Source organism: Gossypium hirsutum, chromosome A04 (genome assembly GCF_007990345.1).
Source record: "Gossypium hirsutum isolate 1008001.06 chromosome A04, Gossypium_hirsutum_v2.1, whole genome shotgun sequence".
Lineage (NCBI taxonomy): Eukaryota > Viridiplantae > Streptophyta > Magnoliopsida > Malvales > Malvaceae > Gossypium > Gossypium hirsutum.
In genome coordinates, this window is record NC_053427.1 from 85,380,481 (window position 1) to 85,393,760 (window position 13,280).

Below are 13,280 nucleotides of genomic sequence, written 5' to 3' on the forward strand. Positions count from 1 at the left end.
TCTTGAGATTTGAATTTTTTATTTTTCTTCAACTTAATTTTTAATTTGATAATTATTTTCAGGTTGAGACTTAGAAATTTTTTTTCAATCATGGCCAAGTATTTTCCTGTTAAAAAAAGTTTGAAGGAAAGCATATATATATTAGTGCAACTACTAGCAGGGTTACTTTTGCCATTAAAGGAAAAGGAAAGAGAGATATAAACCCTCCACCTGGTCTTGGTTCCCAAGGGTGGAATCCCGTGTGTCATGATCCATTCCCGCCCTGTTGCGCTAGCCTGAATGTTCGTTGTTTAGTTCCCAATATCCTTTCTCTCGACACTGTTTCTGGTTGAAGACTTTTATACCGATTTCCCATTCCTGTTTTTGCATGAATGAGGTCGTTGAGAGATGGTTTAATATTCCACGTTCAATCAATCAAAGCTGGCTTGTCACCGCCCATTCTCACATCCAATCAACTCATTCATTTGTATTCTAAACATGGCCGTATTCATGAAGCTCGAAAACTGTTCGATGAAATGCCCGAACGAAACGTTTTCTCTTGGAACACAGTCATATCCGCCTACATAAAATTCCAAAACCTAACTCAAGCGCGTGCTTTCTTCGATGCTGCACCAGGGAAAGACTTGGTCACTTATAATTCCATGTTATCTGGTTATGTAAGCACCGATGGGTATGAAACTCCCGCGCTTGAATTATTTTACGACATGCAAACGGCTTGTGAGGATAAGATAAAAATCGACGAATTTACTGTAACTACAATACTGAACTTGAGTGCGAAGTTGGGTAAATTGAGCTATGGTGCTCAGTTACATTGTTTTATGGTGAAAACAAGGAATGACAAAACTGGGTTTGCGGTGAGTTCTCTCATTGACATGTATTCTAAATGTGGGTGTTTTAAAGAAGCCTTTCAAGTTTATAAAGGCGGTGGTGGGTTGGTTGATTTGGTTTCCAAGAATGCAATGGTGGCAGCTTTTTGTAGAGAAAATGAGATGGAAATGGCTTTGGAACTTTTTTGGAAAGACCCTGAGTTGAATGATGCTGTATCTTGGAATACTTTGATTTCAGGTTATCAACAACATGGTTATTTAGAAGAGTCCTTGAAGTTGTTTGTTATGATGAGAGAGAATGGGTTTAGATGGAATGAACATACTTTTACAACTGTTCTAAGTGCTTGCGCTACATTGAAGAATTTGAAAGCTGGAAAGGAAGTTCATGGGTGGGTTTTGAAGAATGGTTTGATTTCGAATCCGTTTGTAAGTAGTGGCATTGTTGATCTCTATTGCAAGTGTGGTAAAATGAAGTATGCAGAGTTAATGCATTTGTGTAGTGGGAGAAACAACTCCTTTTCAGTCACTTCAATGATTGTGGGATATTCATCTCAAGGTAATATGGTAGAAGCACGGCGGCTTTTCGATTCATTGGCTGAGAAGAATTCCGTGGTGTGGACAGCATTATTTTCTGGTTATCTCAAATCACGGAATTGTGATGCAGTGTTTCAACTCTTGAGTGAATATTGGGACAAAGAAGCAACTGTTCCTGATGGTTTGATACTTATGAGTGTCCTTGGTGCTTGTGCCATACAAGCTGCTCTGGACCCAGGAAAGCAGACTCATGGTTTTATGCTGAGAGTGGGAATTGAAATGGATGAGAAGCTATTTAGTGCTATGATTGATATGTACTCGAAATGCGGGAATATTGCATATGCAGAAAAGATGTTTCGAATGGTTAAGGTTAAGGATTCAGTCATTTATAATGTAATGATGACTGGCTATGCTCACCATGGGCATGAAAGTAAAGTTTTCCTGCTGTTTGAGGAAATGCTGCATCAAGGAATCAAACCCGATGTTGTTACCTTTGTTGCACTTCTATCAGCTTGCCGTCACTGCGGTTTAGTAGAACTCGGAGAACAATACTTTAATTCCATGAAAGAAGTTTATAAGATATTGCCTGAGAATGACCACAATGCTTGTATGATTGATCTGTATGGGAGGGCTAACCGATTAGACAAAGCTGTGGCATTTATGAAAGCCATTCCGATAGAGCATGATGCTGCTATTATGGGGGCATTTCTGAATGCTTGTAGGGTAAATAAAAATGTGGAATTAGCCCGAGAAGCAGAAGAGATACTACTAAGAATTGAAGGAGATAACGGGGCTCGTTATGTTCAGCTGGCTAATATTTATGCTGCAGAAGGTAACTGGGCTGAGATGCGGAGGATAAGGAAGGAGATGAGAGGGAAAGTCAAGAAGTTTGCTGGTTGCAGTTGGGTTTTTGTGGAAAATGGAGTTAATACTTTTATCTCTAGTGACAGATCCCACTCGAAAGCTGAGACTATTTATGCAACATTAGACTTCTTAAGCAAAGAACTACAAGAACCTGTTGAGGCATTCCTTTGAAAGAACTCGAACATGTCATTCCATGTTGTCATCTGGTTTTTGTTGCTCATTCAGTGCCATGAATATTCAGGAGGTATGTTAATAGTTTCATTATGGTGAACAGGTTGTTCTTATACATATTCATTGTAGAATAACCATTCTTCATCTCTTTATTTATTATGTTTTTATTTTTAGATTGTTAAATGCAATACTATAACAGCATTTTTGCATCTTTGATGTCCTCTTAATACAAAGTTTGTACAACTTAATCCTTTATGGATGAAAATCATGTCTGTTTGTAATACTTTTTAGCTAAAATATTGGCACAATTATCATACTCTCCCTTTGTACTAGGAGTTGGATTGTATTTTACTTTTACTAAAAAATGAGCAAATTAGTCTCTGTACATTAGATCACATAGCAAATGACCAGTGTGTAGTAAAAGGAGCAAAATGCAATTTGACTTCTAGTAGAGGGCCTCCATGGTACTTTTACCATAATTTTTTGTTTCTCATCTTCATTTGCTTGCTTTTCCGACTCAAGGTTGTTGAATGTTACTCGGATTCAGGTTTGTGGGATCACATGGAATGTTGCATTGACAGTATTTTATTAAAAACTTTGGCCTATGAAATCAAACTTGAAATTTACTGGTTTCATTGTTTTCTTTCTGAAATAGGTATCCTCTATTCGTTGTTTGGCGAAGAGCCAGAGATTCTTTTTAAGTGTCGTAGTTTTATGCATTGTATTAACTTATGATTTCATTATTTTTAAAGGAACTAACCCTTAAAAAATTTACAGGGCCAAGACTTTGGGAGCTTAATGATATAAACAATCAATTATCATTGAATTTGGTTCCATGGTGTCCATTCTGGTAATCCATTCATTTATCTTGTTTCTTCATAAAGATAGAAATGACATTTTACAACCGCAACAGCAATGCTAAACTAGGCCAAAATATGCAGAGCAATACAAAGGTAGAGGCAGAGATTATGTGAATATAAATTGATGTGTATTTGATTAACCCTTTATCTTTACAAATTTTATTCCAAATTTTATAATCATTGATTCCAAGGATATTATTGATTCTTAATTTTTTTTTACACTCATATATCTTTTTTTAATATTTATTTTTTAATATTTTACTATAACAACACTTGTCAAAAAAATTTTACTTTAATATTAAAATCTAAAAATATTATATAAATATAATACTTTAAATATATAACAGAAAAATAACAAAATATTATATAAATATAAAAATTTTAAAGACCTTCAATTTACAAGGCCGATGCTCTACCACTAAGCTATTGGTACTTCCTTATAAAAAAGCCCTTAAACATAAAAGATAGTTGGCTAATATACTAAAAAAGCCCCTTAAACTACTCCACTTTGTTTAAATAAGTCTTTAAACTATTTTTATAATTAAATAATCCTTTGAATTTTTACCCATAAAAGCATTTGATTTACATTTTATGCTGGTTCAAAATTTTTTTACTTCAATTTTAAAATCAAGTGTTTTCATGATAAAAATTATGGGTCATTTTGATAGCAATACCAAAAACTCAAGCACCAAACTAAACATTAGAGTCAAATTCAGGTACCAAATGATAAATTAACCCGTTTATTAATACTTGAGATTTTATGCGTTATACCAAATTGGAAAAAGTTTGTAACTACAGAGGCTAAAAGTTGTTTTATCCCTTTCTGGAAATAAAAGCAAAGAGATTAAATTGTCAAAAGTTTGAAGATTTATGTGACTGGGGAATAGTAGAAAGACGAATTTTCTTATTGAATCCTGCTTCTGATTGTGAGTCCTCCAGTTTCCAATTCGAATTAGGGAATTCTTTAAAGCACCGCAATCGAAGTAATCAAACTTTCAACTGTACTCTGCAAATTCAACAATCTCCCTTCAAAACCCAATCTCTCTCTACAATTTCCAGAAAATTTTATGGATTTACCGAGCGAGGTCTCTCATTTCTTTTTTGTTTTGCAATTTATTTTTAATATTTAACTATGTTAACAAGTTTGAAATGGTTATTTATCAGTTAATTTAGGGTTTAGTTTATACATTTTCTGCATTCAATTAAGAATTAGTACTGTCTGCTTATTTTAACTTAAAAAGAAACGAAAAGAAAAGAAAATCATTGTTAAGAACAATTAGGGTTTAATTTATGTCGAGTTAGAAATAATTGGTTATTGAATTTGTCTAGGTTGGATTAAAACTGCTTTTCTCTCCAATTAGTTCCAATATTGTTGTTCGAACGGCATGGTAAGCTCTTAGTCAAAAATTTATCAAATCTTTTCTCCATTGATCATGATTCTGTTGCTATTTTTTTTTTTTAAATTTTATTTCATAGTTGTACAGTTGGGACTGTAATACCAGTTTACTCGACTTTTAAGGCGATCGAAAACAAAGATCAAAACGAGCAGCAAAAATGGCTTCTTTATTGGACTGGTTACCCTGCTATTCCAATTTTTCAACTTATCTCTGTTTTACATGCATCATGAATTTGTTCAATTATATTATTGTCTAAAAGATGGCTTTTTATTGAATTTTGTTTCCGATGGACAAGTTATAGTTGGGAACAAACACGCACGATAAAGCACACAATGAAATCGCCATTTCACCGATGCATATACCCTATGCAAATTTTATTTTTATGTACTACTGATGGACTATGGAGTTAGATTATCCATTTTTTCATGCCCTGCTTGTCTTGTTTTCTTGTGCTGTTAATGTGTTTTAGATATTATATATTAAGATACATTTTGAGAAGTTAATAACGTGTTATATAGATTTAGACACATTCATTCGTGTTCATGTTCCATTTTGTGTGTATTGTCTTCGTTTTGCGTAATCCTGTCATATCCAAAAGTATTTGGTCTACTTGAAGCTGGGGCTAATGAACTTCATACTGATTAAGTTGCTTGAATGCATTATTCAACTCTGTTTTTACGTTTCACAGAAGTTCTTATTTTTTGTTTGCAGTTTATGGATCTTTTAGTGTTACTGAAGTGTTTGCTGACAAAATACTCTCCTGGTACCTTTTCTAAAACTTAATTGTTGCAGAAATGGTTTTTTTTTTTTTTTGGTAAAAGACCTCTCCAGTCATTCTCAAATTTGAAATTGCGCAAATTGGTCCCTCTAAAAAATTCAGAGCAATTTAATCCCTATCAATTTCAAAAGTGAGCAATTAAGGACAATCAATCACGTCATTAATGTCTTCAGTCAATTGTACATAATTTTGATTGGTATAATAACAAATTTAGCTCTCGATGTTTACATGTTTTGTCAATTTGGTCTAGATTCTAAAAGATTCAACAAATGTTGCAGGCTAAATTTGTTTAATCATTGACAAATTGACAGAATGTGTAAACATCGAGGGCTAAATTTGTTATTATACCAATCAATTATGTACAATTGATAGAGGATTTAAACATAATGATTAGTTGTCCTTAATTGCTCACTTTCGAAATTGAGAGGAACTAGAGAGATCATTTTACCTTTCTTTTTTTTATGTTGTTCGGTTTTTTGCTTCATATTTACAAGTGAACTATCAGAATTAAAGTTTCATAATGAATTGTTCTTGCTACACTTTTTATGCAACTAATTTATTACATATATGGTTGATCAATGTTTGGATTTACTGATTATTTCTTTTGGTGCTGGTTCTTGCTTATTTCTAGTTTTAAAGCATTCTCTTTCAAGTGTTATAAGGAAGTTCATTTTGTTTGTTTCCTCAGGTTTCCTCTCTACTACCATGCAAAATTTGCTTTTCTAGTTTGGCTTCAACTTCCATCTTCCAATGTAAGCTCAGTTTTTGCTTCTGTTTCACAGATAGGATAGTTTATTACTTTGATCCTGCACGCACCAATTTTAAAAGGGTATCCATGTTTATTAGGGTATAATTGCACTCTTAAATCAAACCGAAAAAATAGATACTGTTATTCCGTATTTTTGCAAACTGTATTTGAATATTCCTTTTTGTTATTGTTTTTATATGCAACTAGATGAACAATATACACTTCATAACTGGTTGGTCTCTAACAGGGGGCCAAGCATTTGTATAAGAGCCATCTCCGTCCATTTCTACTTAGGCACCAAGCTACATTTGATAAAATATTGGAGTTCATTAACAGTGAAATGGTAAGAATTTGTTCCTTTGTTATATTACAAGTGTTTGTTGCGGCTCATGCCGATAATTTTCACTCATCAACCACTGGTTCCATCTTCATTCTTAATTCCACAAACATGATTTTGTCACTAAACTGGAGGGTGATTCCCTGGTTTCTATTTTAGACTAGGAATTTAAACATTTAACAGTAATTGTAAAATGTTGGAGGCCTGATTGATTTAATGAAACTGTAGAGCAAAATCGTTAGTGCACGCCAAGCAGAAATCAAGTTTGCAAGGACACTTATCGTGAAGCTCATGGCATCAGGTACATCATTGGACCATTATTAATTTTATTCTATGTTGGAAGTACCACGTTCACCTGCAAAGCTATATTTAAAGTTTCTGTATTTACATTTTTTTTTAATTAAAGTACCTGGGAGATCCTTATATTATAGGGATTGGATCAAATTAGTCTCTCTATCATTAAATTGATCAATTTACTCCCTATACTATTAAAAAGAATCAAAAAAGTCTAAATTGTAATAACAAAGTTAACATTTACAGTGTAAAAAATGTCTTGAAACTTATTTTTTCAGTTGCAGTTCAACAGACAGAAGACAAAAGACTTTGTTTATAGAACCATAAAAACTTAAAAAATATCAACTCTCTTAAACAGTAAATGTTAACTCTATTTCAATTTGGCCTTGTTTGATTCTTTTTAATAGTATAGAGACTAAATTGATCCATATAATAGTAGAGGGGCTATATTGATGAGGTCCCTATAATAGAGGGACCTCTTAAGCACATTCACCTATTTTTTTCTTAAATCTACCACTTCACTAAGCATTTTTCTAAACGCATTGCTAGGTTTTAAGGCTCTAATTTGTTCTTATGGTTAGGTTTGATGCAATATAAAAGAAATTTAAAAAATCAAAATAAGTGTAAAAGCTTCAATGGAATTGAATCTCTCGTTTTCTTCTTATTACCAGTGAACCAGATTGTTTGGTATCTTATTCACCCTATGCAAACACCACAAAATCGTTCCATCGAAGGCCCAAGACAAGTAGATTCTTCAGATACACAATCAAACAGTGAAGACTGATGCGGTCATAATAAGCCTTAATTTGCAGACATAGCCTCTATTGGTAACCTCCTTACTCTACCACTTTTGGTTAAATACTTGTTTGTACCGATATTTCTCGAGTTTCGGATAAGCTTTAAAAAAGGTTCAGTATATACATACAGAGTTTCTGTTGGAAATATGATTTCTTGGATCCATCCTTCTATCATGTTTGTGTGTGTGTATATATATATTTGTAAATAGGAGTTTTTTATCTGTAATTTTTGCCTTTGCAGCTTTTGCTGAGGGAAAATGTGTACCAAGGTATAGAAATTGTTATAGTCAACCCTTCTTCAATGTCAATGTAAAACTAAAATATTCATAATCTTTTACATGATTTATATTTGTTTAATTTGGTGATTGTATTTCATCCTCTATTGATAGATTGTGTGCCTCCAGAATCATATATAATATATATATGCATGCATTTAAGATTGTGGAGAGTTATATTTTGATGATTGAAATTTCAATATGCTATATCAAAGATTGAAGAGAAGCGATTAATTTAACATCACATAACATATCAGAAACATCTAATTATATAACAATATTATATTACATATTAAAAACAATCAAAATCTAGTGAAGTTTTTGAGTTGTTTGCTACTCTTGCACGGCTTGCTAAATTTTCTTGAAATGCATGCCAAACCCTTGGGCGGCTTTTGTTTGTCTAGGCAGAAAATATAGATCCTTTTACAGCACTTATATCATCCATGCATAGTATATTGGCTTACCTCAAACTACACACCATTTTGTTGATCCGTGCAGCAAACATAACCATCGAAAATCTTGCTCGTGTTACCCGGAAACTTTAACTCATTTCCATCAACTCTAACATTAGATAGTGAGAAGGCGAGACGAAGCACACATTAAAAAACGAGGTTGATCTAACGGTTAGCAATAGAGAGCTGGAGTTAAGTGGTTCTAAAGTTGATTTTATTTCTAAAAATTGAGTTTTGAAGAAAAATGAGTGGGGATTTGTGAAGAAGCCATTGAGAGAAGCATTTTGATGCCTATTTTCGCTGGAGAAGGAACAGTTAAGATTCCAGAAAAAGGGAAAGGGTTAGATCGTCCATTGTTGCAGAGGAGGAAAGAAAAGAAATAATTTGATCAATAGTTTAGGAAATAATTTTTTAATCAAAGAAAACAATTCAGAAATAGGAAAAGGAAATAATTTTTTAAAATATGTGGAATAGTTAACATGTCACCTAAGATAAATAGTGTTAATGACACTGTAACAATTGGATGATTATTTTGTAATAATTTAATAATGTTAGTGATAATTTTATAAAATTTTGAAAGTTGGGTAGCTGAAATGTAATTTAAATCAAAGTTTAGGGATGGTTGTTGTAATTCACCCTTAATTATAATATTGTTGTTTAAAATAGTGTTGTTTAGTTTTAACTTGAAGAACACAACACCCCCACTTTACTCTCTCGCCTTTCAATATTTCCAAATTTACAGTTAAAAACACTGCAACTCCCCCCCGCCCCGCCTACCCAAAAAATGATAGGCGGACGAAGGGAAGGTGGGTTGATGAGAAAAGCATCGCAGTCAGTGGTGAAATCAACAATATTAATAGCTGTTGCCATTGGGATTTCCATTGGTTGCCTCTTCGCTTTTCTTTATCCTCACGGTTTCCTCTCTTTCTATTCCCCTGCTTTCCACTCCCAGGTTCCTTTCATTTTCTGCATTTTCAGGAATTCATTCACTTGCTCTTTAGATCGAATCTTGATTAACTTTATGCCTTAATTATATACCCTTTACTTCAATTTTCATTCCTTTGTTAATTGGGATGCTAATTTGTTATTTATTTATATTTTTGCTTTGGACTGAAACTGGAGAATTCTGTATCGAGCTTTTAGCAATGTTAAGTAAAACTCCTCTATGTCCTTCTCAATCTCGATATTGATCAAATTGATCCCTCTCAAAAGATTAGAACAATTTAATCCCTCTCAGTTTTGAAAGTGAGCAACTAAGGATAGTTAATCATGGGTTAACGTTGTCTGTCAATTGTACATAATTTTGATTGTTATAATAGCAAATTTAGCCTTGGATTTGTGTAAATGTTGCAGGCTAAATTTGTTATTATACCAATAAAAATATGTTGTCTTTAGATGCTCGCTTTTGAAATTGATGGGACAAATTGCTCTAATTTTTTTAGAGGGATCAATTTGCTCAAGATAGAATTTAAAAGTGACCAGAGGGGTCTTTTACCGCAATGTTATGACTGACTTCTGCTCTTCATTTTTGTTCTTGGTTTATTGGAATTTTGAACCACGTTATTTAGTTAATTTGGTATTGAGAATTGATATATTTATGTTGTAAAATGTTTCTAAATCTGGTAATGGTTTATTTGGGTTTTTACAGAGTTTGTTGATGTTAGAATTGATCATCTAATCTAGTGTTTGTTAAATGGGAATTTTTTTCAGCACCAATGTGGTGATTAGTAAACAAAATGACTGCAATTTTTACTCGTCTCTGTGTTAGGTTCTATCTTCCAAATGTGAATCATCTCATAGGTTGAACGAGTTGAAAGCAGAGTATGCGGCCGATTGGAGAAACGAAGAGTTGAGACAACAAGTTAAGGAGCTTACTGAGAAGGTTAGGTTGGCTGAACAAAAGAAAGATCATGCACAGAAACAAGTCGAGGCATTGGGTAATGGCGTAAAGCGGGGCCTTCCGGAACCGTTAAAGGTTTAAGAACAAACCCCACAGTGATTCCAGATGAACCCGTTAATCCGAGATTGGCGGAAATTCTGGAAGCTGTTGCCGTCGGAAGAGAGCTTATAGTGGCACTTGCAAACTGGAACGTGAAGGAGTCGTTAGAGATTTGGTTCACAAACATTAAGAGAGTTGGCATAACTAATTATTTGGTTGTTGCTTTGGATGATAAGATCACTGAATTTTGCAAGTCAAATAATGTTCCAGTGTATAAGAGAGATGCAAATGATGGGATTGCTTCCATTGGGAGGACGGGGAATAACCATGCTGTTTCGGGATTGAAATTTCATATCTTGAGAGAGTTTTTGCAGCTGGGGTATAGTGTTCTCCTTTCGGATATCGATATTGTGTATTTGCAAAACCCTTTCGATTATCTTTATAGAGATTCAGATGTGGAATCCATGACCGACGGCCATGATAACATGACAGCTTATGGATTCGATGATGTCTTCGACGAACCTGCAATGGGATGGGCTCGATATGCACACACAATGCGTATATGGGTTTTTAACTCTGGTTTCTTCTATATCAGGCCTACAATCCCTTCAATCGAGCTCTTAGATCGTGTGGCTGGTCGCCTTGCTAAGGAACCAAAGTCATGGGACCAGGCAGTTTTCAATGAGGAACTTTTTTTCCCTTCACATCTCGGGTACGAAGGGCTTCATGCTGCTCGGAGAACTATGGATTTCTATCTCTTTATGAACAGCAAAGTCCTTTTCAAGACTGTTAGGAAAGATGATAGACTGAGTAAGCTTAAGCCGGTCATTGTTCACATAAATTACCATCCTAATAAGCTCAAACGAATGAAAGCTGTCGTGGAATTCTACGTTGATGGCAACCGCGATGCATTGAAACCTTTTCCTGATGGTTCAGAATGGGAATGGTAAACTGTGCTTTACTCATCACAACTTCACAAGTCAGCAACTGGTGCGAAAGACTCATCCTGTAAATGGCTCAAACCGAAGCATATTCATTACACAGATACGAGTACACACATACACAAAAAAAAGGTGGTTCATTCTGTTTATTCCCTACTTGTGCAGAAAGTAAAAGCAACTACCCAAAGGTACATAGTTTTACTTTATTCTATCTTTGCTATTAAGATTTGTTCTTTGACTGCTTTGAGTTTTTCCTTTTGTAGCAGTTCAAAGTTCGTACCAATCGATACGAACTCCTTGATTCTTTCACCTTTTGATATGTCTATTCATGTGAAGAAGGCTTAACTAGGGTTTATGCTTGAAATTTTGAATATATTGAAGAACCTTTTTAGAACATCTACACTTCTTCCATTTAGAGTAAAATATTACCCTTTTTCTTATTGAGGATTCCCAAAATAGGCGTATGACGAGTGGCATGATGTAGTGGATGTATTAATCTCATTTCGATAAGAAAATGAAGACCTTTGTGTATATGAATGAGCGAACTACACATTTTATTAGACAAGTCTTTTTGGTATATTCGATTTTGAATTATCGGCTAATGGTTATGATCAAGTAGAACTCACTTTTGGGATTCATTAGTATCGAATGAGCAAAGCAGTGGATATATTGGTAAACAATGAGAGTGCTGAGAGATGTATAGTAAGAAATTGTGGCTGCAATGCAATGCATGGTCGCATTGTACAGAACGAACTTCTCCAATCACGTCACGACTATTGCGGTCAAAATTCGTTACGTAACAGCCATAAATAGTGGGACAACATTGCAACAATTTGTTACAAGATGAAGATCCTTAGGAGAAAGCATTAAGATAGCACCCCCGTCTTCTATCTCTAGGCATTTTGTTGTATCTGTAATTTTCAGAATCAACAAGTTTCGTAACCGAATATCATAGTGTAAATTTGGCTGTGACACAATGCATTTTAACAAGCTTTTCAAATCGATGAAGTTGAAACCGGTTCGACTATCAATTTTAGATTGATCAGTCCGATCGGTTTTGTTTGGTTCATTAATTAATTATTAAAATATTTGAAAAAGCGATTTATTGGTTTGTATCGGTTCATGGATCAATTGGTTTACCCTTATTTCATATCATATTCTGATTTGTTTGGTTTTGAACAATGTTAGTAGATGAAAACAAAAATAGTGATTCATATCATCTTTTATTTCTTCTTTTTTTTTTCTTCTTTTATTTCTTTTTTTTTTTCTTTTTAGGTGTTCTCGTTCTAATTCCTCACTTTGTAAGTTTTAAATTGTTTTTCATTTGTTATTATGGTTATGTAATTTTTGAGAAAATATCAATTATAATTTAAAGCAGTCAACCTCAGCTTTCATTTAGTCGAGTGCTATTTGGCTATGTCCAATTTGACTGTTGAATTATATATATTTTCTCCTTTAGTATCTAAACATTTTTTTACCAATTTAGTACTTATTTCAACTTCATTTCTCTCAATTTACTAAAAAAATAAAGTGCCTATAGAACATAAATGTGAATATTCGTATTGAACAAATTAATTTTAAGGATAAATGGGAAAAATGACAATTAGGTATCAAAGTAGGACAACAAAAGTTTAAGTGCCAAATGATATAAAAAATGTTCAGGCAGTTTTCAAAATTGGATGGTAGTCAAATTAGTCAGGTTATCAGTTTGATCATTCATTTAGTTAATTAAATAATTGTTAAAATTTATAATAAAATAAAAAATCAATTCAACTGATTTTTGTCTGGTTTAATCGCTTATGTCTAGTTTTGGTCAATCATCTAATTCTTTTTCTGACAATATCTTAGTCGGTTCTCGATCTAATCAATCCATCCAATTAACAACCATGGTTCAAGGTTCAATCATGATTAAGCTTCTTCTTTTTGTCAAACTAATTTTCGGTTAATATTTTATCTAAATTCTATTTGGTATTTTTTCTATTTAAATTTGTCGATAGTTAAATTAAGTAGTTAATGTATTTGTTAAAATCGCAGGCAATTTGTTATTTTACCTAAGTTCATGGAAA

General features: G+C 33.4%; 2 protein-coding genes and 1 pseudogene across 5 annotated transcripts in view; all 3 read left to right on the forward strand.

The window, feature by feature from the left end:
- The first annotated feature begins 371 nt into the window (after positions 1-371).
- On the forward strand, positions 372-3,465 carry LOC107945168 (putative pentatricopeptide repeat-containing protein At3g18840). The gene is made up of 2 exons (XM_016879036.2): positions 372-2,469; positions 3,174-3,465. Exon 1 carries the CDS (start codon positions 372-374, stop codon positions 2,394-2,396), a length of 2,025 nt encoding a protein of 674 aa, XP_016734525.1. The 3' UTR covers positions 2,397-2,469; positions 3,174-3,465.
- Positions 3,466-4,142: 677 nt separating this feature from the next.
- The window catches only part of LOC107945167 (HVA22-like protein k), a 10,657-nt gene continuing 1,519 nt past the window's right edge, over positions 4,143-13,280 (forward strand). Inside the window, exons 1-9 of one of the 4 annotated variants that reach the window (XM_041111618.1) lie at positions 4,143-4,341; positions 4,586-4,644; positions 4,733-4,830; positions 5,365-5,416; positions 6,120-6,183; positions 6,427-6,522; positions 6,745-6,817; positions 7,482-7,637; positions 10,103-10,229. In XM_041111618.1, coding sequence (XP_040967552.1) covers positions 4,324-4,341; positions 4,586-4,644; positions 4,733-4,830; positions 5,365-5,416; positions 6,120-6,183; positions 6,427-6,522; positions 6,745-6,817; positions 7,482-7,594 — 573 coding nt within the window. In that variant the 5' untranslated portion in view covers positions 4,143-4,323 and the 3' untranslated portion in view covers positions 7,595-7,637; positions 10,103-10,229. Of the gene's footprint in view, positions 4,342-4,585; positions 4,645-4,732; positions 4,831-5,364; positions 5,417-6,119; positions 6,184-6,426; positions 6,523-6,744; positions 6,818-7,481; positions 7,965-10,102; positions 10,230-13,280 lie in introns of those variants that run through there. The other 3 variants (XM_016879034.2, XM_016879035.2, XM_041111617.1) reach the window with 3 other exon arrangements.
- On the forward strand, positions 8,530-11,654 carry LOC107945166 (arabinosyltransferase RRA3-like; annotated as a pseudogene).

Excerpts from the sequence above, each read along its gene's own strand:
- LOC107945168 (XM_016879036.2), top strand. The coding sequence starts at position 372 with ATGAGGTCGTTGAGAGATGGTTTAATATTCCACGTTCAATCAATCAAA.